At 44.5% G+C, this 27,785-nt stretch overlaps 1 protein-coding gene across 1 annotated transcript in view; it reads left to right on the top strand.

Annotated features, from left to right (window-relative positions):
• The first annotated feature begins 5,084 nt into the window (after nucleotides 1–5,084).
• CLUAP1 (clusterin associated protein 1) overlaps nucleotides 5,085–27,785 on the top strand; it is a 179,144-nt gene continuing 156,443 nt past the window's right edge. Inside the window, exons 1-5 of the mRNA XM_050968367.1 lie at nucleotides 5,085–5,196; nucleotides 7,599–7,710; nucleotides 10,672–10,756; nucleotides 19,233–19,412; nucleotides 22,589–22,684. Coding sequence (XP_050824324.1) covers nucleotides 5,175–5,196; nucleotides 7,599–7,710; nucleotides 10,672–10,756; nucleotides 19,233–19,412; nucleotides 22,589–22,684 — 495 coding nt within the window. The 5' untranslated portion in view covers nucleotides 5,085–5,174. The remainder of the gene's footprint in view (nucleotides 5,197–7,598; nucleotides 7,711–10,671; nucleotides 10,757–19,232; nucleotides 19,413–22,588; nucleotides 22,685–27,785) is intronic.

Below are 27,785 nucleotides of genomic sequence, written 5' to 3'. Positions count from 1 at the left end.
GAACAGGACAAAGCGTCATGAGAAACCTCTAGTTTCCACCTAAGATGGAACTGAAACTAACAAGAACTGTACCAGGGGAAAGGGTTGAGCCCCGACTAGGAAGGAATCTAGTCTGTAAACAAAGCTTATTGGAACATCTCTGAGGGTGAGATTTACCTCTTTTGTTTTATTTTGCTTGGTGACTTACTTTGTTCTGTCTGTTATTACTTGAAGCTACTTAAATCCTTCGTTTTATTCTTAATAAAATCACTTTTGTTTATTATTGAACCCAGAGTAAGTGAATAATACCTGGGGGAGCAAACAGCTGTGCATATTTATCAGTGTTAGAGAGCAAACAGTTTATGAGTTTACCCTGTATAAGCTTTATACAGAGTAAAACGGATTTATTTGGGGTTTGGATTGCATTGGGAGCTGGGTGTTTGGGTGCTGGAGATAGGTGACCTGCTAAGCAGTACCAGGTTTACCACAGGCCCAGAGTCAGAAGGGACCCCAGCCAGACCAATCCCCTGGCCAGGAAAGCTGCTCCCGCCCCTGCTCCACCCTGCCTCTTCCCCACCCCTGCTCTGCCCCCACTCCACCCCTTCCCCTGAGCTGCATCCCAGGGACAGCAGCAGGGGTTGGGTGCGCCTTGCACTCATGGGGCAGCGGGAAGTGGAGTGACCCAGCCCCAGCCCACTCCATGTGGCCGGTGACTGCTGGGGGGGCCGTTCACCCCTATCCCCCCGTCCCAAGGCTGGGAGCCAGGGGAGCAGAGCGGAGCAAGCTGGGGCTGGATCGCTCCACTTCCCACTGCCCCGCGAGTGCGGGGTCGGGTCCGCCCTGCAATCACTGGCCAGCAGGAAGTGCAGCGGCCCAGCCCCAGCCCACTCCACTCTGCTGGCTCATGCTGGGGGGGCAATTTCCCCCCTTTCCCCCAAGCCTGGGGAGGAGATGGAGCAGTGGGGAAGAGGCATGGGATGGGGAAGAGAAGGGGATTGGGGAAGTGGGGGCCCAGCATGCAGATCCCCTTGGCAGCAGCTGGGGCTCCCTTGTTAAGCAGGCCCATCAAACACCTCACCCTGACAAGCCTCATCATCCCGATGAGCCCTCCAGACACCCTCCCCATTGCGCCCCAGCCACCTACACCTGGACCTCTACCCAAATGAACCCCACCGCCCCTGCACCCAGACCCCCCACCCCACTGAGCTCCAACCACTTTCACTTGCCCCCCCCCCCCCGCAGACTCCCATTGCCCCTGCACCTGGAACCTCCCTGTGCATCCAGATCCCCCACTGAGCTGCCGGCACCCAGACTGCCCCACACTAGGTCCCTGTGCACTTAGATCCTGCTGCCAGGCTGAGCCTCCCAGCCCACATCTGGAGTGCCTGGCGCAAAAGGGGCAGGGCCCCAGGGTGTTTCTGTGGCAGGCATGGCCCTTGTGCTGTGTCAGGATCAGGTTTAGCCTCACTGCCAAATCCCTGTCCCGGGGGGCAGGGGAAACTGCAGAGTATTCTCTTACCTCCATGCAGCCAGTGGCCTGGGCTCCCTGCTGCCATGGTGGAGCTTCCACATTTATTTATTGTAAAAAAAAAAAATTGCAGAATTTTAGAATATTATGCACAGAATTTGATGCAGAATTCCCTCAGGAATATGGGGCGCTGTACAGCTGTGATGATGAGACTATGAAGAGGGTGCTGGACAGTAGAGGATCTGTGGGTGGGGAGCTGACAGGAAGGTATAGTGTGCAGGGTGCTGTGCAGCTGTGGCAGGAGGTCAGTGGGAGAGGTCTCTGGGCAGGGGGTGCTAGGCATAGCAGGTCTAGGAGCATTGGGCATAGGGATCTGTGGGGGAGGTCTCTGGACGAGAGAGTGCTGGGCATAGGGATCTGTGGGGGAAGTCTCTGAGTGAGGAGGTACTGGGCATAAGGGCAGGGCACTGGGCAGGGGGCCAGTGTGCATCTAGAAGTTGTGGGTTTGTAAACAGTGCCCTTGTGCTGGGCTGAGTGGGTGGCTGCGCTGCGCCTCATTGCCCCCAACTGGCCCCTCGCTCTGCAGACCGCCCCCCATCACATGCCCTATTTCCCCAATGGAGACCCACAAAGATGTTTGGTGCCAGGCCCACAAAAAGTGAATCTGGCCCTGCTGCTGAGCAGTTTTTGGTTAAAGTCTGCAGCTTTAGGGGCATGGGCCAGACCTGGGCTGCAGCAGACTCACGTGTCTGGCTCAACAAGGCAGAGTTCTGGAGTCCCAAGCTGGCAGGGAAAATGGGCTCAGAGGTAATCTCAGCATGTCAGGTGACAGATCCAAGTTGGTCTCTGTCACTGAGCCTGTCACAGTCCCATCTCAGCTGGCCTGCAATCATCCTTCCTTAGAAAGATAAAATTGGGGACCTAGCTTCCTTTGGCCCCCCTTTTGAGAAAGGCCCTAATAGTGCATTGAATAGATAAAGCCTCCTAGTGATGACAGATACCCTACAGCCCCAGCTGCTAAACTATCCCTCCCCCAAATGTGCTATAAGACTTGGAGAAGTCTGCTTGTAATCTCTCTCTCCCTGAACATCTTACTTCAGCCGGGGCCTAGCAAAGTCAAGGGCCAGCTCTAATTATACATAGGGTTACCAGATAGCAATTGTGAAAAAATGGGGAGGGGAGAGGAGGTTAACAGGCGCCTATATAAGAAAAAGTCCCAAAAAATGGGACTGTCCCTTTAAAAACGGGACATCTGATCACCCTAATTATCTGTCTCTTCTCAGCTGTTCTCAGCCTGCTATTGGAGTATGCCTCTAAGTATAGCCCCTGGTCTTGTGTCAAAGGGTTTGGCTGGAGGACAAAGCCATAACTAGGCATTTTAGTGCCCGGGGCGAGCAAGCATATTTGTGCCCCCTACCAGTTTTTGTTACTTTTTTCATCCCATTCAGAAGCAACACATAACTATAGATAGTGGGGGGAGGCACAATTTAAAGTGGGGGCCCCTGACCACCTCACAGAGATTTTCAAACTGTGGGGCATGATCCCCAGAGGGTGTGGTGGAACGTTTGGGGGTGGGGAGTGAGTGGCAACGCCAGGCAGCTTGGGGGGGTTGGTCAGGCCAGCCCTGCGCAGCAGGACTTGGGGAGGGAGCATCACCTCCACCTCCTGACTCACCTTTGCCAGCCACCTAGCCTGTCTTTCATTGGGGGGCGCAACCAAAAATATGTGTTGGGGGGCCATGTGCCCCTATGTTCCCTTCCCCACACATTGCCTCGAACCCCATTTTTCTGCCCCAACAGCTCTGTGCCTTGTGTGGCTGTCCCGCTTGCCCTGCCCTGCTGATAACCCTGCTGGGGTATTACCCAACTGGGTCCCCATCAGGGCACAAGTAGGAGTTAGTCAGGTTGGTCTCCTGCATTGGTAGTGGTTGGGTTCAGCTAAGTGTTACAAACTGTGGCCATATAACTACAGTCACAATAGTCATCAGTGAGAAATGAACCTGTGGGGATCTTCAGCACCAGAAGCACAAGCATCTACCACTTTAGAAAAAATGTAGTGCCTTTAGCTGTGAGTAAACAGTGGATGGCTACCGCCTCTGACACTAGGCAATGGAGGTAGATGTGATTGCACAGAAACCATATAAATATCTCAACATTTAGGCTGTTCTCTACTTCACTGGAGTATTACACCCATCTCAGAACAGATTGTGGGGCTTTGAAATGGTCAAAGCTATATACTCCAAGTCTTTTAGCATATGCTCCATCCTTTCCCTCACTGATCAAAGGAATCTGAAATAATACTTTCTCCCTCTCTAGCTCTTTCCTCCAAAGATTTCAGAGCACTTTACAAACATTACTTAATTAAGCCTCCCAACATCCCAGTAATGAATAAAGGGAACAATTCAACCCCAAAATTCCTAAAGGCATTTTTGCATATGAATGCTAGGAATTCAGGAAAGAAGTGGTTAATGGGTCTGATCTAGGACTCAGCAAAAGGATTTAAGATGACATTGTGAAGACACACTGTCAAATAGCCTGCATGGAACAGAGGGCATCTGGAATTTAATGGGTTGATCTGCTAGTACAGTGTCACCATCACTCTATGTCTGACAGAAGGTCACTGTATTGCAGCATCTCAGCTAACACCATTAATGGGATTCCTGCCTTTTTTTGCTCCTCCTGGCTCACAAATAATCACACTGCAATGCTCTTGTGTATCATAATGTGGTGACTGGCAGCCACACATCACAGCATAATGTCACATTGTCCTGACGCAACATTACAGTGTGAAGATTCACATAAGCACTTTGTAATGCTGTGCTTGTGATGCAAAAGTCCATACAACACAGGATCTGAAATGAACTGACAGCTATTGAGGGACTGGATGGCCCAGGAGCATGGGATTGGGATAAAGAGCATTTACTTTTTAGGTCACCAGTCCCAAACGAGACCAAGGTAGGAATGTCTGAAATTCATAACTATCCGATAGTCTATGCATGGCAGGAGTTGGTGGGTCTCAGTTCAGTTCCTTGTGGAGGAGTGTCCACATCATACAAACTCCTCCACCAGTCACCCCCTGTAGGCAGTCTTAGCCCAGAGCCCCATGACTGAGTGGTCCCCAGGGATTTGGCAGGCTCAAAGAGGCAGTGAGCCCCCTAGAACAGGCCGAGGATGGCAGTGTGGAGGGAGGCCAGCTCATATTCCTGCTGCCCCTGTCCTGTGGATGAGCTGGGATCTTCACCTCCTGAAATTCACCTCAAGACGCTGAGCCAGGGAATAGAAAAAACTTGGCTCTGCAGAGCTGGCCTGGGCCAGGCCTGGCAGCGTGGCCTGGGCTGCCGCCTTTGGGAATGGACAGGAGCTCTGTCTCCTGCTGTTCCTCTGCGGAGAATCCGGCTACAACCCCTTCGCCCCGGGTGCGGGCACTGACTGAGCAACCTCCTTCACCGAGGAGCAAGTCACACGCGGGTCCTCCCCTCCTCCGCTTCTTTCTTACTCCCCTCCCCCCCGCTAACTCGTACCCGTCCGTCCTTCAGCACCGCCCATCGCCTGAGCCCTTCGCTTTCTCCCCTAGTTTGGGCCGGGCGCCCCGCCGTAGGGCGGTTGCCATAGGGACTGGCCGCTCGCCCTGGCGCAGAGGGGAGCGGTGGTCGGGGCCAGCCGGGAGTTGCTCTGTGGCTGTTCGCAAGGGCCGGAGACGGCGGCGGCGGCGGCGCCGCGGGGTCACCATGTCGTTCCGGGATCTCAGGAGTGAGGAACTCTCGCTCGGGCCCCCAGGGAAGGGAGGGAGCCGCGACCGCGCGCGGGGCATTGCTCCTGGTGCCCAGGTGGGGGGTTGGGTCTGTGGGGACGCGGTGCGGGTGGCCCGCGCGTCCTCATTCCGCTGCGGTGTCAGCGCTGCCCACACTTACTGCCCCACTCGTGCCATGGCCACCCACCCGCACCATCGCCACCCCACCCACGCTCTCCTCACCATCCCCACACACCTGACCCATTGCCACCCACGCCGTCTCCTTACCGTCACTATACACCTCCCCCACCCCCGCCATCGCCACACACCTGACCCATTGCCACCCACGCCGTCTCCTTACCATCACTATACACCTCCCCCACCCCCGCCATCGCCACACACCTGACCCACACCCACCTCTGCCATGTCCTCGCCACCCCCACCCATACCATCGCCCTGCCTACCACCACACACCCGACCCATCGCCACCCACACCATCTCCTCACCATAGCCACACACCCGCCCCATTGCCATTCATGCCATCTCCTTGCCTACCCCATGGCCACACCATCCTCATACACCCACCCCATCGTCATTTCATCACCATCCACATGCCCCATTGCCATGCCTTCACTACACAGTCACACCATTGCCTCACCATTGCCATCATTACACCAACACCACACACTCGCATTGCCCCATGCCATCATTATACAGCTATGCCATCACTACATCATAGCCATACATCTGCACTGCTCCACACTGTTATAGCCTCACTACATACCCATGCCATCACCACATCATTGTTATGCCATTGCCACACACTCAGACTATCGCCATTGCATCATCCCACCATTGCTGTACACCTGTGCCATCACCATGTCATCATACTGCACCACCCCACACTGTCACCACGCATCCACCCCACTGCCACACACACTCACGTTATAACATAGCGTTATCATTCCACATCATAGCTTCCTGACATCACATTGCTCCATTATACTGTATCTTCCATTATCAGCCCAGAGCTCATTCCCACCTGATGCAGCATTCTCTTCCTGTCTATTCTTGTTATGCTGTATCTTGTGACATGACATACCATTATGTGGCATTGTTGTGCTCTCTCGTGCTGTGATTGCACGACACCCTGCTGTCACCACATAGTAGCAACAGAGTACATTTTGGCATCTCAGCACCTTGCCCACTGAATTGCAGCATTGTTTCACAGTGTCATTCTTCTGGATTGCACTGTTATGAGGCATATTCAGATGGCATTGTGCTATCGTGCTACATCATAGGTTTATCACACACGGTTTTGTTTCATATCCTAATTCTGTCACACTGTGACATTATCATGTGTCTTGCAGCATGAAAAGCTCACCATGCTGCATCATAGTGACATCATGTAGCATCCTCACATTGTTTGCACTACTGCAACAAATTGTTCTCTGTCAAAAAGTCACCGCACCATAATTCCGCATCTGGCTGAGATGATATATTGTGGAGTCTATGTAGGCTCCAAATATGCAGGATATGTCACCCTGTGAAAATCAGATTGATCCTACAAAATATGGGACAGACTGTGAGTTCAAGCTGTTGTAGACACCCAGGTTGCAAAGGATCTCTACTCATTCCCAGTATTTCTGGCATTATACTGATTTTCTCGGGACAGTGATCCCAGGTCTTGTGAGGGCTGCTTTCCAGATACCTGTGGGTCTCACTGTCAGTTTTGGTCCCATATTTTGATACATCTTGGTGTTGCTGTGCGTTTACATTATGATACTGCTGGTACATGACCTTTTGTAGTGGCTGCTGTAATGTACAGGAATCTGGAGGAAACTTCTCCCTCTTTCCCTTATTGGGCATTGAACAACTGGGCAGGTGCATTGTATTTGGTTTTATAAACTTTTCTCTGAAACATCAGGTAATGGCCTCTATTAAAGGAAGGTATCGGCATAGGTGGGCAAGTAGTTTCTTGTGTTACTGCAGTTCCTTCAGGTAAAGACTATGGTATGTCTTGAGAGATGCTTAATGCCATTTCTTAGGACAATTGGGAGGGTTTGCTGCAGGATGATGAAAGGCATCCTTCCTGTGTTTGAGTGCTCCATCCACAGGAGCTGGGAGAGCATTGTTGTTATACACGACAATGGGGATGTTTGAAATCTTTAGTTGATTTTATTTTAACATTTCAGTTATTAGAAACATTTCTCATTTGAAAAGTCATCTTTTTTTTGCCCGTTAAAGATAATTTCCTGGTAAATTGGTATTAACTTTTTTCCTTGATCACATCATGAATTCTGTGTAGAATTCAATCTAGCACAGTGTGTTTATTGATAAACATAAACAGTGCATTGTGGGACTTGAGCATCTTTGCTGACTGTAGTGAAAAGAAAGAATTGTTTTGTTGTTTGTCTTTCAGATTTTACTGAGATGATGAGGGCTCTGGGATATCCCCGACTCATCTCTATGGAGAATTTCCGCACTCCAAACTTCATGCTGGTTTCAGAGATGCTTCTTTGGCTGTGCAGAAGGTTGGTGCTTTATTTCAGTGCAAGCAAAAGTATCAAGTCAGTTACTAGACCTGACATTGGAGAGCCATTTGGAGCTGATGTTTTGGAGTGGAGTTGTACTGAGTGGCTTAAAGAGGAACTTGGTGAAATTGAAATTGAGTCATTTTGAGAGCTCTGCTGTTTTGAGTGCCAGATAGGAACATATGGTAATTAAGTATCAAGCTTGTAGCTTCAGTGGTCTCTATGTGTCATGGATATAATAAACTGATATTTCCAGAGGAAAATAATGTAGATAAAGGGTAAACTAAAGGAATCGTACGAAAAATAAAGAATGTATTCTCCTTGAGTCCCTTCCCCATTCACCAGTGTGAATTTCCCTATTCCTTAGATTCTGTACCAGACATGGAGCATGAGGCATGCATTGCAGGAGCTAAAGTCAGGCAGTGGAGGACTAACTGAGACTACCTTCAAACATAGTCTTCTCTAGAAGTATTCTTTGTAAAGTGAAGTGAGATCTTCTCCATCTCTCCCTTGAACTGAGTTCAGCCCCACTGGCTCTTTTAAAAACTATTCCTGTGGCTAAAGCTTTGCCCAAACTTAACAGAACAGGCTCATACTTTAAAAAGAAGAATCACAAATAATGTTCAACGTGTAAGAGGAGATCAGTGTTTGACATGTGCAGTAATGGTTTTTCCTTAATTCTGTTTCCTTTGACTTATTACATTGCCCACAATGAAAGACAATGGAAGAAGGAACCCATCAGAGAGCATGAGTCTGGTCTAGTACCATTTTAGTATAGTTTTACGTTGGTGTAATGCTATTGGTTTCAAACACTGGTGAAACGGCAATGGTGGATCAAGCTATATATGTGTGAGTGTATTTATAATACATTAATTATATCTTCAATTTCAAAAAGTACTAGAATGTTCCGTGTGTGTGTGAAAAGAGAACATTTTCTTAGTTTTTCAATTAATGATAACTTACAATATCTCAATGAGCAGAAATTTAACAATGACCATTGTTGCTGCTTGCTTACTTTTTGCATTTCACTTGGTTTATGGTTAGTTTCAAGTAACTATAGCTTTCTGGCTATTGTGCACTAGCTTAGTGCTGCAATTTTTGGGATGCAACTATTGTAGGACTGTTTAAAACTAATAAAAAAGTTTTGATTAAAACATTTATAGTAATATCTGATCTTGTGAAGCCTTAACAGTGCTTCCCCTTCCCCCTAAGTTTGGTTTTTCCCTTCAAATTTAAAACAAAAGTAATGAATTGTCTCCCTGTCTCTCCAAGAGATGGAGAACAGAGCAGTTAAAAAGACACTTCATTACACAAAAAGGTATTGCTTTTCAAAAAAGGTGTAAGAGTATTCGTCCAATTAAGCTGAATAGTATAAAGTGCTTTCACATGTATATTGTAAGGTGATTGGAAGTACTCTGCTTTTAAGTGAAGTGCCTCATTTACATCCTAGGCGGCTAGGAAACTAACCAAATTGTACCAGGTACCCAATAAACCAGCTTTCCCTGGTTCCAGGAGTCTTATAATTGTATTGTAAGATAGAGAGGTTAACTTAGACTTCACTTGTTTTGAATTTCAAATGAGATTTTAAAGTGGAGGTTCTCTCTGGATATTAATGATCCCATGGCACTTTCCATAAAAGTTAGGAAGTAAGGGATTTCCCTAGTTTCCTCTTCCCAAGTGTACTGGTATATAGTGTATTGTAGACAAGTTGGTTGGTAACCTCCACTCTAGAGGTGGCTGTGTTCTAGTGGTGCTGTTTGTAAAGATGAAAGGTGCTATAAAATGTAAAATATTAATATATTATTAGTGAAGAAAAAATGTTTATTTTAGGGACAATATTAACTATAAATCAGGGCCCTGTGTTTTTCTCTGTTTTGTGGCTAGAGACTTTGCTGCAAAATCCACTGATTGCTGTAAATATGCTCTGAAATCTAAACTTTCATATAAAACATTTTCTAGCCTTGCAAGGATAACTCTTCAGTTTGGTTTATCTTCCTTAGTCTTCTTAAAATAATAGCTGTGAGACATCTCAACTGTCCTTGTTCATTTCAAAGGGCGTGTTTACTTTCATGGTGATATTTTAAATGGCAACATTGTTGTTTTATTAACCATTTTACTGCTTGTCATTTTAGCAGATCTCTAGAAGATTAGGGATGTTCAATTAATCAAAGACTGTTTTTTTTTTTTAAAGTCCTAGTCAGATCTGATTAAGATGAGTTTAGTTTATCTGTGTGACTTGCAATTTGAAAAACTGACATAGTATAGTAAATAATCTCTCATCAGAAATATTCCATTGATTTAAAGCCTGAATCCAAGCTTTGAAATTGATTTGGGTGAGTCAGCTAGGTTTGGCTGTTCTTACAAACTGAGCCAAAAGACAGCTTCAAAACCTGAATTTAACAACTTCTTTTGCAAAGATGTCTCAAGCTTTATAGCTTGTGCAGTTTTTGTGATGTTCTAATTTATACATTCCAGATCCTAGACCAGGGGTAGGCAACCTATGGCATGTGTGCTGAAGGCGGCACACGAGCTGATTTTCAGTGGCACTCACACTGCCTGGGTCCTGGCCACCAGTCCGGGGGGGGGGCTCTGCATTTTAATTTAAATTTAAATGAAGCTTCTTAAACATTTTATAAACCTTATTTACTTTACAAACAACAATAGTTTAATTATATATTATAGACTTAGAGACTTTCTAAAAATGTTAAAATGTATTACTGGCACGTGAAACCTGAAATTATAGTGAATAAATGAAGATTTGGCACACCACTTCTGAAAGGTTGCCGACCCCTGTCCTAGACACTGAACTACTGTTTCTTCACCTGCATCAGGGGCTGAAAATTTGGTTTGCTGGATCTTTATGATGTCTGAATTTGCTACATAAATGTATTGGCTTTCACCTGTTTAATACTTCATGCATGTTGCTTGCTTGTCTGACTCAATTAATGTTCCCATATGTAGATATGAACCTCAGACTGATGTCCCTTCTGATGTTGAGACAGAGCAGGACCGGGTTTTCTTCATTAAGGCAGTAGCTCAGTTTATGGTGAGTCTGCTTAAGTAAACTCATTTGGGGTTTGATCCAAAGCACACTGAAGCCAAAAGGCCTCTAATGCTTTTTCTTTTGACTATCTCTGATTTCCCCGGTAATATGTGGCTAAGTATATAGTATATTCCTGTACTTTCTGTTAGATTTCAAAACAGTTCCTATCATTTCTGTAATGTCTTGAAATGGCCAGATGCTCTATGATAGGTTGCAAGACATCTTTGGTAGAGCTGAACTTGATATTCAGTGTACAATCAGAAAACAATGAGAGCCAGAGAGAGATATTTATTTGTAGTTGACTAAATCTTAATTCAAGCAAAGGCCCTGATCCTGCAAAAACTTAGACACAGGTTTAACTTTACATGATGTTAGTAGCCCCATTGCAGTCACTGGATGCAACTCAATTTAAGTGTAGCTATTGACATGAATGAGGCCAGCCAATGACTTGGGTGGGAGTGCTCACATCACGTAAAGTTAAGCATATGAGTAAGTCTTGGTAGGATTGGAGTTTTAACAACTACTTAGCTTTAAGCCCATAAAACAATACTCATGTGCAACCTCCTATCCATTTTTCACACTTCATAAAGCTAACATGCAAAACTCAAGTTTTCTTAACAAAAATGACAAAGAGGATTTTTGGATGTGCTCGGTAACAAATATGACCATCTCTCTCCTAACATTTTATGCCTGATTCTGTAGTAGGGTAATAACTTACATATCAAGAAAATAACAGAGCTTTGTGAAAAACACAGGGCCTAACGATGTTTTAGTTCTGGTCTAAAATCAATATTTGTATCTCAGTGTGATCCTGTTTTTGTTTATTGCCTGAATGCATACTTTTTATCAGATGAAATGCTTTGTGGTTACTGCTTATTGGATACATGTTGAAGGATATTAGACACTAAATAAGGGTTGTCTCTTAAACTATAAAATGCACAGCCACGCTGTATAAGGACTGTACTGGAGTAACTGGACCAAATGAGTTTTTGAATGCAGGGTTCTCCCCTGAAGTGTCATGGAATTCCAGAGGACCTAGCTGCCAAGCAATGTGCCTTGACCTTTTATTTGTCAGTAGATTAGGAGGTTTTTCAAGGGTGCTTATCACCATAGTGTCTGAGTGTTTCACAAACATTTTGGGTGGTTCTGCAGGTAACCTTTATGCTACAGCACAATTTTTCTTCCCTGCTTTGCTTCAGCAGAGTTCCCCTCTTTCCTTGTTGAGATCACACATCTTGCATTCAATTATGTTGTTGAAAGTGGATTGTAATGAGCATAAGCAGTGAGCAGTACCACCAGCAGTACAGTATAAAGACAGTAGCAACAGCATGTTGTATTTGGACTTGAAAAAACCGAACACAGGCAGGCCAGGTAAAAAGTTGACATCTGAATTGCTCCTTTTTCCACACTTTCTACACCCCCTATGGATGCATGACATTACTTCTCATTTTATTTTCCTTCCTGCTTGACTTGTTCTCAGACATAAAATAGAGTGCTATTTTAGTTATAGTGTATTTTTTTCATAGCTGCTTAACCTGTTTTTTTTAAATTCCTTACAAGATACTCTGGAAGGAAGGTGTCTGCTGTAAATCATAATTAGGCTTGAAAGAATAAGATTCTTATTTTAGAATTTCAATGGATAATATTGATGTTTGTAAGCATTTTTTCTTATTTTTATTTATTCAAATTTTCACAGTTGTGGAAAATTATGAGGGGGTCTGGCAGTAAGGGGGTAAGATAATAGTTAGTCAATGAAAGTAGATGTTGAAATTCAAAAAGGTAAAGCTTCATAACCATTAAGCCACAACCTGTCAAAATACAAGATAAATATCCTTAAATCAAACACTCATAAGTTTTCAAGCAGCATTTTTCTTACTTTGCCTATCTACACATTTTTTATTGGGGGATAGGGTGTGCGCGTGTATGTGTATGCTGAAGAGAAGCTCTGTGTAAGCCTGAAAGCTTGTCTCTTTCACCAGTAGAAGATATTACCTCACCCACCGTGTCTCTACAGAGAATTGACATTTGTTGATAGATATCTAAGCCTAATCATAATGAGAAGCCTAGCAAAGTGACTATGAAAGAATTCTGGGGTAGATGCTTGGTCTTGCATCCCTTTTGAACAGGAATGGACACTCATGCTTTGTTGCGGTAGGAACATCAAGGCTCCAGTAAGTAGAGTTACTGACTGAAAAACATACGTGGGGAAGTTGAGGGCATTATGAAAAGGTACCAGTGAAGGTATCAGTGAGATGTTGAGGGGCCCCTTCTGTAGTCAGTTAATATTCCTGTTTAGTTATCCTCTCCTCCCATCTGCTCTTCTCTGCCAGCATATTAAAGTTGTGCTGTGGAATCTACTATCTGTTTTAGTTTGGAGAACAGGATCATTCAGAAGGCTCTCTGCAATGGACTCACTGAGAAGGTCAAAGTTGTTTTTTTATTGTCTGAAGAGAGTGCAGAAGTAGTGTGAAGCCTTTACCCCTCCTGCCCGCTTCCTATGCTGGGCCTTCTGTGATTCGGCACAGAATTGGACAGTATTAGGTCAGCTAGTCCATTTCCTCACACTCACCCAGGAGCAAAATTCCACAAGTGCAGCTCACACCACAAACTACACTGCAGTTTCAGTCTGGAGCACTTAACCATGGTTGTGTCATGCAGCAGTGAAGAAGTAGGAATTCCAGCAAAGTGAATCTGTTCCAGCGCAACGTTGGACTAAATAAGTGAGCTAAGTCTGAATGTTTAGAGCTTGGCCTTTCACTCAGTGGGGCTTGGTAAAAATGTGTTTCTGGGCTAAGGAGCGTGAGCCATATGTTGGTCACCAATGGCTACTAGTGTCTGTAGATATGGTGTTGGATGTCCTTATCAGGGAATTATATTGTGCTGGAGGTAAACATATTGAGAGAGTTGGAAGGAGTGTTATACAGGAAAATTAGTTGTACTTCACAAAGATGCTCAGATTCTTAGGCCTGGATGGTGAGTTTTTGACTTGAGAAGGTCACCAGCCTGATCTTTCTTTATGGATAGCTGTCAGATGAAAGTTTTTTTTTCTGGAGCTCTAATTCTGAAGCTCTTTGAAATACGAAGTGACCATAAAGTCAGATTTTGCCTTTAGATTACGTATAGACAAGGCTATGTTTTAGTCATGGATATTTTTAGTAAAAGTCATTGACAGGTCATGGGCAGTAAATAAAAATTCACGGCCCGTGACCTGTCCATGACTTGTACTATATACCCCTGACTAAATCTTGGTGGGGAGGGGGGGCAGTAGTCCTGGGAGTGCTGTGGGTGCTTGGGAAGGGGGATGGCCCAGGGATGCTGCAGGTGCTCGGGAGGGGGGGCAGCCCGGGACTCTTGCTGGTGCTGGGGTGGAGGCAGTCGTGTGTGGCCTGGGACTGCTGTTGGTGCTGGGGGAGGGGTTGGCGTGGCTGGCAGGCACTCTACCTGGCTCCTTGCGGTTCCCTGGAAGCGGTGACATGTCCATCCCTCAGCTCCTAGGCAGAGGTGCGGCTATATAGCGCCGCGTGTTGCCTCCACCCCAAGTGCTGGCTCCATAGCTCCCATTGGCTGGGAACCATGGAGCTGGTGCTCTGGGCAGAGACAGTGTGCGGAGCCGTCTGGAGCTCAGGGAAGGACATGTCACCGCTTATAGGGAGCCCTCTGAGTTAAGTGCCGCCCAGAGCCCTCACACCCTCTTGTGCCCCAATACTCAGCCCTGAGCCCCCTCCCACACCCAAATTCCTGCTGCTGCTGTGAGAGAGGGGCATGGTGGCCCAGGAGTGCCCCAGCAGCGGCTGGTGCAGCTGGCTGCTGCAGAAGTCAGGAGGGTCCTGGAATGTCATGGAATCCATGACTTCTGTTGCCTCTGACAAACTCGCAGCCTTACATATGGATAATTAGTTCTCAGTTCTTAATTCTACTGAGTGCAGAATGTGTAACCTTTCCATATATTACCATTCTAAGCCCTGGAGCATCATTAGAGGTTAAGAACAACCATAGATCCAACAGTTTTAAGTTCCTTTTCTGAGCCTAGTACAATTTGGAAAGAAAAGGGTGAAATCAAAAATCATTTTAATAATATGCTTTTCAGACCATTCTTCATATCAGTGTATCCCTAAAGGCTTTACAGAATAATAATACAGACTTTACAGGAGATGAAATAAGAGTGGCTAAATTACCCCATGACTAAAAGTCTGCAATTCATTTTATAGGGTAATATAGGAATTATTGAGGTTCTTCTACAGACTCTCTGCTCAGGTGTTTCCTCTGCTTCTTGGAATGGGAAAGACTCGAAGATGTTTCTTCAGTAATTCCTGTTGTGCCTGGGACACACAATTATCTTCACCAACAGCTAATAACCTCTAGCATCTATAATTAGAGGAAGACTTATATGGAGACAAATGTACCTAACTCCATTAAAGAATATCAGAAATCCATTAATCATCATAAAAATGTAACTAGAGCAAATCATTTCCAGACTAAGCAGAATAACTGTATGATTTCTCTATTGTGGTATTTGATTACGTTCTACTTTATTTAAATTCTGTTAGTGGTTCTGTTATATACCCCTACTCTCCTAACTTGTTAATTCAGCCTTTCCATCTGAACTAATGCTTTTTTTTTTTTTTTAATTCTGCTGTGTGCAACCCTCTGCCATATGGTGGAATCTGACTTCAGCTCTTTGTGGTCCCTGTTTCTCTGACTTTTGAGCTAGTAGTGAATGATTAGAGAAGGAGTGGGCAAACTTTTGGGGCCGAGGGCCACATCTGGGTGGGGAAATTGTATGCAGGGCTGGGACAGGGGGTTGGGGTGCAGGAGGGAATGCGGGGTGTAGGAAGGAGTGCGGCGTGTAGGAAGGTGTTATGGGCAAGGGATTGGGGCAGAGGAGGGGTGCGGGGTATATGAGGGGGCTCAGGGAAGGGGGTTGGGGTGCAGGAAGGATGAGGAGTACAGGAGCGGGCTCGGTGCAGGAGAGGTGCTGGGTGTGGCAGGGGGCTTAGGGCAGGGGGCTGGGGTGCAGGGTGTATAAGGGGACTCAGAGAAAGGGTTTAGGGTGCAGAGTGCAGGAGGCGGCTTGGGAGGGGTTAAGGGTGCGGCAGGGGGCCGAGGGTAGGGGGTTGTTGTGCACAGGGGTGCAACAGGGAGCTCAGGGCACAGGGTTGGGGTGCGGGGGGGGTGCGGGATGTACGATGGGGCTCAGAGTAGGGAGTTGGGGGGCAGGGTGCAGGAGGGATTCGAGCTCCAACCCGGCACCTAAAGCAGCTCCAGGGTGGCAGCGGCACGCGCCAAGGCAGGCTCCCTGTCTGCCTTCCTACCCTGTCCCCGGCCCCGCGCCGTTCCAGGAAGCGCTGGGGGGTGAGGGGAGGAGGGCTTCATGTGTGCTGCCCTTGCCATGCCTCCAGGCACCTCCCCCGAAGCTCCCATTGGCCAGGGTTCCCATTCCTGGCCAATGGGAGCTGCGGGGGGCAGTGCCTGAAGGCATGTGGAGTCCTCTGCGCCTTCCCCCTCCCCCCCGCCTGAGGGCCGCTTTTGAGAGCAACGCGGGGCCCATGGGGGGCAATCCCGTGGGCCAGATCCAAAGCCCTGAGGGGCCGGATCTGGCCTGCAGGCCGTAGTTTGCCCACCCCTGGAGTAGAGTCTCTCCAGTGACTATGTCTGTAGATTGAGTCGACAATATTGACTCTGCCTGAAGAGATCCAAATCTACTAAATGGAGAATCAATGAGATATAGGAAAATTGATGCTTTTGATTTAACCAATATTCTGTTCTATGTTTGTCATTTAAGCAGAGCATAGTGATGCCAATGCACAAATGGGTTGAAGAGAGAATCTTTTTTTTTAACTTGCCATAAGTTGTCTTACACATTAAGGCCTCGAGAAAAATAATGTTTTGTCTTTACATAGTTTTGCTCTGTGTGTCTCTATTGCCCTGTACTTTAAGCAGGTGAATCCTTCCTTCCACTCCAATCTCCACATAGGGGTAGATGGCTCAAATCCAACCACAAAGATGTGAACCCATTTTACAGAAGGGAGGACAAATGTGGGGAGCCCGCACAATAGTTTTCACCATTCGTGTAGCACAGTTCCATCTATCTTAGTGCACATGGGGGCTTTGGAGCATGCAGATCCACTAGCTCACCTGACGTCACGGGGTGGGAAGTTCTTAGCAACTGCAGTAATGTCAAGGAAGCAGCACCACTGCTCCTTTGTGGCTGGGGGGAAGAGTATTTCATGTTCCCAGCCTGTGAACCTTTTTACTAGGGCTTTGTACTGAGTCCAGAATTTGGCCCAAAAATAATATGAAAGGACATTTTAAAACCCTAACCCAACCTCTTGTCTATCGACCCCGCTTTGTGGTGGTTTTAGTTCTGCTTTTGTCTTAATTGCATGTGACTGAAATTAAACACATACGGTAAGTTCTTAGAAAAAATGGAGACGTTTTGTAATGGTGCTGTGAAGCCATTTTTGTGCCTTTTTTAAACTAGTGGATCAGGAAAAGCTGTTGATCTGTTTGCAGATGATTTTGTTATGTCAGTCATATGTTTTCCTGTCCACATGGGCTGAGAACGTGCGTGAGAGAGAGAGAGAACAATCGCCAAGTGAAAAATACATTTTTTCCTTTTACTAGACATTGATTTCCCCCCCCCCCTTGTGTTTTGAGTGAACTAAAATTGGAATTCTTGTCCATAACAATGCTCTTTTCAATGTGGTGCTCTAGCTTCCCTTGTGGAATACGTGTTAAAGGGGCACTGTTAACTTAATAATCACACTTCTGTCTGAAAATTTTATACTTGCTGTTATTATGATTAACTCCTATGAGTCCTGCAGCTGAAAGAAACTGAAGGGAAAAACATCTAGGTGTTTTTGCTTTTCTTACTAGTGCATTTGAGGATACTCTGTGACCAGTGATTTTTTGCTACTCTAACTGGTGAGCACCCAAAATTGAAGGCACTAAAAATCCTTTTGGAAACCTTGGCCTCATTTGTCAGCCATTTTCACAGTTTCCCTTGCAAAGTCAGTCTGTCAGTTTCCTCTCTTGTTTTTGTGGGCCTTTCGCACAGTAACAGGGTGAGGGAAACTCTTACAAAAATAAAAAAATCTGATTGCAAAGCCACAAAAATTGGCAGGGCACTCTAGCAGGTCTGGGGCCTGAAAATGCTTTTTAAGAAATGGACTAGATTTCAAGTTGATGCTCTTCCTTTAAGAGCTGGGTAGAGTGCAAACACTGGGTTCAATCCAGCAATCCATTCCCAGGAAAAATTCCCTTTTCTTTCAAAGGGCATTTTGCCTAAGTAAAGATTGTGTAGTCAGGCCTGGTACTGGTCCAACTAAAACTGTAGCACTTAAAAAAAATTGGAAATAAAATTTTGAGTTAAAAAAATATTTGAACAATTTCTTACTTGTTGCTCATTGGATTTTACCTGTGGTAGGTCCAATTTGGGATATAAAAATCACATAAGATTGGTACATGCTTCAGCACACCTAGCTTAGGGCCTAATGGTGAAAATGAAGTTTAATACTCATGGATGCTTGTTAGGCTTGGATGGGAAACCTCTTTCTACCTCCTAGTGTTCTTAAAGGAGGTAAATTTTGATTGCAGTCCAGATGCAAAGAGAGAAGAATCTTAAGCCATTTAGCTATTTACAGTTTGTTGAGTTTTATTTTTGGAGAGAAACAAAGTTTTAGCCAATACTGGCTTTTTGTTGGGTTAGCAAGTGTGAATGGCAATTTTAATTGCTGTTTTGCACCAACTCATCCTGTCTGAGTCTGTAACGTCAGCCCAGAGGAAATTCCAAGAATTAAGTATATCTCCTTCTCTGTGCCACTGGAGTGCTATTTCCCCAGGCACTGCATTACTTCAGTTTTGGTGTTTTGAAATAAAGATCAAAGGTATATAAATCCATTAGTTGAATCTTGTAGTTTATTTCTATACCTGTCTGTATGCATATCTATGCATGTAGGGAGATAGAGGAGAAAGGGACACAAATTATTCCCTCTTTTGATATTAATAAATTTAAGAGAAACTATCAATTTGAAAAAAAAAAACCTGTTGGAAAAGGAGACAGTTTATTAGGGTAATGGATCTAATTACAGTAATTCACTGAGGCTGAAATTCATCTCCGTGCAGAGGGTCAGCACCAAGCCTATGCACTTAAGTCTCAGTTGAGTTTACAGTAGATGTAAGTGGTACGTAGGATTTTTGCTGGCCCTCTGCACAGGGGTGACTTTCACCCTGGGAGAATTAGTGGATGGTTTGAGCTTTTTCATTTTTATAAGTGTCCAGAAATGTTATGACTCTCAAAAGGTGTATGTATGTCATCCTTGTTTGAAAAATCCCATGTTCCTGAGCTGAAAGTTTCAATTATGTATAGACGAACATGATGATACCAAAATAAATACTTTTAGAAAAATATTTGACTAGGGAATTGATAATCTATTCTCTATAATGGACTGAAATATTTCTTTGTGTCTTCTTCAAATAGGCTACCAAAGCTCATATAAAGCTCAACACAAAGAAGCTTTACCAAGCAGATGGCTATGCAGTGAAGGAGCTGTTAAAAATAACTTCTGTGCTTTACAATGCCATGAAAACCAAAGGGATGGAGACCACCTCAGTGTCCGAGGAAGAAAGCAGCAAATTCAAGTTTGACCTTGGCTCAAAAGTAAGGAAAATATTCTTTTTTTTTTCTTTTGTAGTAATGGAAACCAAATCCATTTGCCTCATAAACCTACACACAGAATGTATGCATTAGTACGTTCTTTTCAAACTCTGCCTTCCTAAAGTTACCTGCTGTGATACATTTGTTCCCCATCTAATCCCAAGAAAAACATGGCTCATCATGGTATTGAAGTTTAGTACAGAATTGGTCATCTCTGCTTTGGAGCAGGACTGGAATAGTAGGGAGCGTGGCAGGGCAGAACTGAAGTGATTTGACATAATTGTGTTGGAGAAGCATGTGGAGTACTCACTGCAATATGAGCCTGAACCAGTGCCTGTTGAAATCAGTCGGAGTCTTTCCCTTGAATTTATTGGGCAGTGCATCAGGACCTATAGAAGCATTTAAAATAGAAATTGCTCCACCAATACCAAGGAAAAACAGAACATAGATACACCAGTTGGACCTCTCCTATTCAGAGAGTATTTGTTCATTATGAAGGAATAATACTTCTCTTTTAAAAGTGGCAATGATTATGCTACATTAATGTGTTGGGTGATATTATAGAATTTTCTTTAAGAAACTCCTCCCTATCTTGGAGTAGCCTGTTTTGTGCTTCCTGTGTTAGTATTGTAATAATAGAGCAAATCTGTAGGCCCAAACTTGAAAAGTGAGTGAAAGTTTATAAAATGTCATGATAGCCTGTAACAACAACATGTTGATGGGAAAAGGTAAACAAGTGAAAGAGGCTGAATTAGTCCCAAAAAGACCTATTAATTTAACTCAAGGACTATTAAAATCAGGCCTGGTAAACAAGAGAAGCATGGGATTGGAAATCAATTAACCCAGATTGGTGTGTTGCAAATTAGGCCTAACAGGTGGACAAAACGATGAGAGGATGGGCTATTCCACCTGTCACTCCCTTTTGTGGTCTCTAAAAGAAAAGACTTTGGGGGGAAAAATGAAGAAAAAGCTGTCTGCCTACAGAGAGCTTTCACTTCCCATCTCTTGGTGCCTTGTGAGCTTTACCATCGTGGCTGTCACTTCCCATCTCCTGGCACTTCAGGATCTACCATAATGCTGTTGGGCCTTTGTTGAACTGATCCTGAAAGATGTCCTGAGCAGACTGGGCCAGAGAGAGGGACCCAGATGATGTAGCCACCTCCACTGACTTTGGCTAAATCCCAAATACCACCTGAGATGTGTGTCTTTATCACTTTTCCCCCCCTTGTGTGTCCATTTCCTTCACACCCTTATTTCTTTTTTTTCCTATCTCTCTCCTTTTGCCTACTGTTTAATAAGAGTCTGGCTTAGCCAGCCAAGACTGCATCTTTTGCAGCACTGTTGTGAGTCTAGTACTAAAAAAGCAGATAAAAGTAGTGCCCTCAAGCACCTGAGCCAGGTTTTGGAGCGGCTGATAAAACCGTGCGCTGTGTCTGTTTTTTTTCCAGCAGCGACATTGCAAGTGAAAGTCAACACCAGAGAAGGAAAGTGCATTTTCTGTCTTTGCTGTTCTCTTTCATCTTCTGTGTGTTTGTCTTATGCCTTTTAGAAATGGGATTGGACTTCAACTACAAGAACTCAAGCTCATCTTAACATTTTATTTTCCCTGTAAAGGAACTATTATCGTCTTTAATAACAACAAAACACTGTCAGATGGGTGTGTGGGGGGGTGTTCCTTGTGAAAGCTCCCTCTAGCTAGAAGGAAAGGGAACGAGGGATGTTCTTAAAATGAAAGCCTTACTTCATGCATTATATTTACATTTTAAATGCTTTAACCTCTTTTCGCTTCTTCTTCTATGTATCTGCAATAAAAGGTTACAATATTTTTAACAGTGATACTAGACAGGCTGAGGTCTCTATGTACTAGACCCTGAACCTTGTTTAAAATGTTCAGTTAGTGAGAGCGTCATGTTTACACCTTTGACTCTATGTGCCCATATAGACCATCAAAATTAATACTACATAGGTGCCTTGAGAAAACGGGAAACCAAATGACACATTATCAGTATACATTACTTTAATTGTTCTTCCAACCTAGGACACCTTCCTGTCATCTGTGTGAAAATGATCTGTTGCCAATGGGTTTGCAATAGTTGCCCAATTGCCCAGGCCAGAGGAGGATTCCTAATTTTGGGAGTTTTGCCATTGGCTTCAGTGTGGCCAGATTTCACTTCAGAAAGTTATACATATTGGACATAATCCAGACCTTATTAAAGTCAGTGGAAAGACTCCTGTTGATTCCAGTGGGCTTTGGATCAGGCTTTCTAAGGGGATGTCTGCACTGCACACTTCTTTCGGTGGCACGTAGTGTACATTGCCTTGTATCCCCCCAGAATGTGTATAAATAGGTGTAGCCAGTGAGGCATGGCTTAGGCAAGAATGGTGCAGACATGCCTGAAGGATGTGGGTATCTATGCAAGTACATATCCTACATGGCTCTCTGCTCACCCAAGCCATGCTTCCCCGTCTATACTGCTGTTTTTAGCCATGTAGTGTCCCGCTACCTCCCGGATGCTGAAGCCCTTCCCCACTGTAGGGAAAGACTTTGGCAGCAGGGGGGCAGTGGAGAAAGGCTCTGCCAGCTCCCCATTGCTGGAGCTCTTTCCGCCACAGGAAAAGACTCTGGCAGGTGCGAATGGCTCCGCCAGTTCCCAGCTGCTGGAGCCTTCTCCTGCCAGAAGAAGAAACTCTGGCAGTCAGGAAAGGCTTCAGCAGCTCTTTAAAAGGGAAAGGCTCCGGCAGTGGGGGAACAGTAGGGAAAGGCTCTGCCAGGTCCCTGATGCTGGAGCCTTTCCCCTCTACAGAGAAAGACTCCAGCGGGGGGAAGGCTCCCTCAGCTCCCTGCTGCTGGAGCCTTCCCTGTGACAAGAAAAGACTCTGGCAGCAAGGAGTTGCTGAAGCTTTCCCCTGTTATCTCCCCCTTGCTGGAGCATTTCACTGACGTGTAGCTACACACTGCTGTTTGGACGCAGCTGGCTTTTCCCTGCAATGTGTAATTACACATACCCTACGTGCTGTTGCTGGTGGTGTGTAGTGCAGATGTAGCCTAGGAGAGATTCAGGCACCATGCTGGTTACACATATGGTTTTAATTTGAAAAGGGACAAAACCTGTCAAAACTTTTCTTTGTGATGGCAAAGAGACTCTTCCATTGTTTGATTTTTGATGCCGTTCTTCTAGATTGCTGATTTGAAGGCAGCCAGGCAGCTTGCTTCAGAAATCACATCCAGAGGAGCATCTCTGTATGATTTACTTGGCAAAGAGGTGGAGTTGAGGGTAAGTATGCTCTGCAGAAAGGGAACTCGGATTCACCATATGCTGCAAATGTAGAGAGAGAAACAAGTATGAATGAGAGATTCCAACAGCTGCAATGAATATATCAGATGTAGATTCCATGTGTGAGTGGAGTGAGGTCAGATGGGTTATCCAGCTTCTGATTGATATTATTACTTGTAATAAGCTCAAGAGAATAACGGTTTGTGTTTAGAGGTGAACTGAAATGCTTTGTAAAGAACTGCTTGAGAGCTTAAATCAGTAACAGTGTGTACATATGCTTTGTCGTGTTCCTGTACCAGATGTGGACTGGCTACAGAGCTTTCTTATACACACCAGATGTGTTCATCATAAGATTCTTTAATGCTCTGCCACGTATGTCTCAGGTTCATTTAAATAAGGTATTTTACATGCGATGCCACCTAATATAATACAGTTTAGCATTCCATTACATCTCCTCCTTTAAGATCTACATTCCTACCATTTGCAATATTTACATTATCACGCTGTCTTTGAGGTTCAATATTTATCAGTCTGTTAAGAGTCTCTGAATTATACTAGTTTCCTAATTACATCACCCAAAGCATGACAACTTGGTCATCAGGCTGTTTATCGTTGCAATAATTGGTTGTGGTCAGTCCAGAATCCTTGAGTCGTCGTCTTGTTCTGCATCTGCCATCTGTGGGGTTTGCTATGTTGATTGTTCTGTCTGAGGAATAAACTGTAGATGCTGATGATTTCTGTTGAACTCCCCACTGTCTGTTTGATCACATATGATTTGGGTGCTAAATTCCTTTTCTTTACAACAGCTGGAGCTTTCCATCTCTTTTCTTCAAAGGAACACAGTCACCAGGTTCTAGACCCAGCAATTTTTTTACTGAGTGATGTCTTTTGTAAAAGTGTTGATAAGCTCTTTTAGCCTTTTTATCCAATTTGGCTATTCTCTTCATGACTAGCCACTTTGGAGATAGGTTCTTTTTAAAGCTGGAACTTTAGAGCAGAGTCATCTTCCCACTGGGAGTTGTGCTGGACTATATCCAGTAGCTGCTATTGGTGTTGATATGTACTCAGAAAAGCAAGGAATGGATCTTCTTCCTGTAGGATTTTGTTGGCTGTACAGCATTCTAGGCCTCTCCATTTACTTGTAGGTAATGTGGTTTGCTAGTAATATGGCCAAAATCATATTTTGTTCAGAATGATTTAAATTCCGTTGCAGTGAATTGTAGTCCCTTGTCAGTCACTTATTTTTTTGGAATACTGAAGTGAGCAGAAACAGTCCATGATGACCAAGTAATGATGTCCTGTGAATATGCATAAATTTGCAGCTAGTCTCTTCCAAGATCTGTCAGGTAGGGGTGTTGTTATGAAAGGTTCTTTGTGTTGCATTGGTCTGTTAGTTCCTTGCCAACGCCTGACCACCACACTGACTGGGGTTGCCCCATTCATGGCATTTAGTTAAACCTTGATATCTTTCATGGATGAGATTTAGGATTTTTCCTCTCATTTTGTTTGGAATTGTGTTGCAGTTGCCTTTAATCATGAGTCCATTTGACTCACATAATTGTCCACACACTGCCCAGTAGTGTCCTTCAGATACTTAGGCCAGCCGCCCCTAATGTAATGTGGAACTTCATGAAGTTGCATATCTGTTGAGGTTGTTTTTTGTACTGGTGTAGCCTCTTTTCTGACACTCGTCAGTATGTATCCACAGCATCCACATACACTTTAATGTCAGCTTTAAGCTCATGGGTAGCCAGGACAGAAACAGGAACCCTATCACACACACCTGAGAGCAGGACATGACCATTTTATTTAGCCCTCCCCACCCCTAAAGAATATTTTCACCAGCCATCTATGCCATGGAGCAAATAGAGCAGAACGTTTGGGGCAGGTGTGAGGAGGAGCAGGAGGCAAGTAGGAGAAGAAGGTGGGGAGAAGTGTCCTGGCTGCTGCTTCAATCTCTATGGACTCTGACAAAGGGAAATGAGCCGTGAAGACTTGCAGAGAGAAGAGGTATTGTTCTCCTTCCCCAGGGCCTTCCTCCACGGTCACCAACTTTTCTAATTCTCTGAAAGGAAAAACTATGTTGAAACCCAAGAAGGGCTCCTCAACCTCTCATGGGGACTCCTGCCGCCATATGTTGATTGATAATGGCTCTCGTAAGCCCACCAGTACCCAGGTAAGAGTGAGAACCCCAGAGTGTGACTCCTCCGTACCATCTGAACTGGAGCACTCAATTCCAGCACTGTTCAATCCAGAATGGACCTTGTTGGTACTGTTGAAGTTGGTACTGTCCATATCATCTGTATCTCTGATGTCAGTGGCCACGTGTGGTACCAATGACAACTGGCATGTGTGATATCAATAATGATGGCACTCTTCCTGACAATACTGTTGATTCCTCGGGCATCCATGGCAGCCAGGGACCTACTTTGTCTGTCAGTGCTGGACTTCCCGCTCCTGCAACAGGATGGTCTCTCAGTGCGGACCTCAGTACCATCCCTGTTACTGACCTTGGTGCTGGCCTCCCCTGGAAGCTTTTGCCATCTCCTACTCCTGGATGACACTCTTCAGTGGAATCTGTCCATCGTCCCCACAGGTCTGTAAAAAAAAAAAAAAAAAAAAAGACCTTTCTCCTTGGTTTCCAGCACCTTATGCTTATCCCTTTTGGCCCTATGGGCACTGTGAGGTATCCCTCAAACTACCAGGTCAGTTTCAGCATCCTCCTCTAGGTCTGGGTTTCCGACTCCATCATCCTTCAGGAAGGCCACTGTACCACCTCCAGCTGCCAAGCATGGCACCAGCTTGGATCCTGCAGATGAGGACTATAGGAGGAAGGGCAGCAGATACTCATTCATATATCATTTTCCTCAGTTAAAGAGACAGTGCTGAATGATCCTCTGATAGAGGTTGTGTGATACCAGTTGGATGCTTGGTAGCCCAGAAAGTCTAGGGGAAGAATTGCTGTGAGAAATAACAAAATAGCATTTCACTGGAGGATAAAAATATTTTCAGGCGCTGTAGAGAAGCTACAAAAATGTCTACCATTTTTCAAAGTGTCTTAAATTTCCATGAAAACATGATGCAAAACAGAGCTCATTTGTATTCCAGAAATGTAATTAAAATAAAACAAAATCTTTTTACATACTTCATTTCCCCACAGTATATTTGTCTAATCCCTTGGCTATGGAAACAGATTTCACAGGGCATCTGGCTAATGCATTGGTGACTGAGGTCAAAGGGTTAAGCTGCTTTGGTCTCCACACAACTCAGACAGCTAAAAAGTCAAGAGTATGTCAATTTTTAGGGAGAATTTTAAAAGAACACTTGGCAGTTGCTTTGAAATTGGGAATAATTTAATCGTTTTGGCCAAATCACAGCTTTTAGGAGTCCATTTGTCTTCAGGGTTGGGCCCTTAATGAGGGACATATCCAAGAGCAGAGTGATGAATGTGTGAAGTGAAAATCAGGGATGAGTGAGTGTTCCAGTGCAACCCTCTCTCATTGGGCCCATCAAGAGCTCTCTTCATTGGAAGCCTCTTTAAAAGGTGCAATTTCCAGAAGGGTGTGAATTATTGTATCCTGTAGAGACCATATGTTTCCGATGGCATAATGACTCATTGCTCTAGCTAGGACTAGCCACTTTTATATAAATGCAAGGTTTATGATCTGCACAGATGTCTTACAGATTAAACTTGTTGTCCTTAAGAAATCCTGTCAGGTGAGAGATGGCCTGTGCCTCATTAGGGATAAGTTTACATCCTAAAGGCATGATGCTTTACAGTGACAGCCCAAAGAAAACTTCCCAGTAGCACTAGAAAAGCCCTTACATATTTTGTTACTAATGATTTGGGCCAGTTCTGAATTTCTGAGAGATACATCCAAACTAAGGAGTGCTGCTTCAGTCCAAAGTTTGGTACATAAGCGTACAGCTAGTTTTAGCCTCTTGTACATTGAATATAGCGAAACAAATATTTTTCAAATTAAAAGCTGACCTCTGTTGATACAAACTGACTTGACTAACTTTCCATTGGATTTGCTTGTTTTTGTCATTATTTCTCTTGCGGTAGTTATACACATAGATTGTTTTATGTATTTTGTACTCCAAACTGCATGGTATTTTTTGTTTTCTTTTATAAAGGCTGTGACAGTGATTTATTTTTTAAAGGCTGCTTTGTCTGAGCATTAAAATTATATTCAAAGGCATTGAAAACAAAATGCAGCTTTCGTCACCTCCATTAGAGCTGCAGAATGTCTGGTATACGTTCAGGGAATTCTTACAGAACTCCAAAAAAAGAACAAGAGTACTTGTGGCACCTTAGAGACTAACAAATTTATTTCAGCATGAGCTTTCGTGAGCTACAGCTCACTTCTTCAGATGCACAGAATGAAACACACAAACAGGAGATATTTATACATACAGAGAACATGAAAAGATGGAAGTATGCATACCAACAGGAAGAGTCTAATCAATTGAGATGAGCTATAGAACTCCAGTGCATTTTGACTTCCTGACTACTGTATCTCCTGATGTCCCATTCATTCGGATGGTCAGCCCCATTATAATTCATGTAGGATAAAAACAGCACCACAGCAGCTGATTTTTAACTGGGGAGTCCCTTATTCTTTAAAGACAATATATTTTGTTACTTAAAGAATATCTAGAATTACAGTAAGGCTTGAAAAATTCTCTCACCACTAGTCCTTGAGGAGCTTTTCCTGTGAAACTATTATCCAGCTGAAACTGTTAAATTTTGCAGTATCTAAGCTGCCATTTTACAAAAAAAAATGTCTAGCCCATACAACTGTATAGATGACCTTTCAAAGGTGAACCAAATGGAAGTGTTGTCTTGCCAAGTCTGCACACAGAACTCTGCTGCTGTTTTTACCATGAAATTAACAAAATATCGGTCAGTTTGATTTCAATGGCACTGTTGCTCTTTACATAGCAGGGTGTATGCACTAATAAGGTCTTTGATGGTTGCAGAGTAGGATATGCAAACGACAGTCCCGTCCATAGGTAGGGCACACCCACGCACTAGCAGTGCTCTGAATCTGAGCAGCAGATCCTTTCATCCTCTGCTAAGTCATCACAAAGCTTGGTC

The sequence above is a fragment of the Gopherus flavomarginatus genome, chromosome 9, assembly GCF_025201925.1.
Source record: "Gopherus flavomarginatus isolate rGopFla2 chromosome 9, rGopFla2.mat.asm, whole genome shotgun sequence".
Taxonomy (NCBI): Eukaryota; Metazoa; Chordata; order Testudines; family Testudinidae; genus Gopherus; species Gopherus flavomarginatus.
This window is presented reverse-complemented; position numbering and strand designations above follow the sequence as displayed.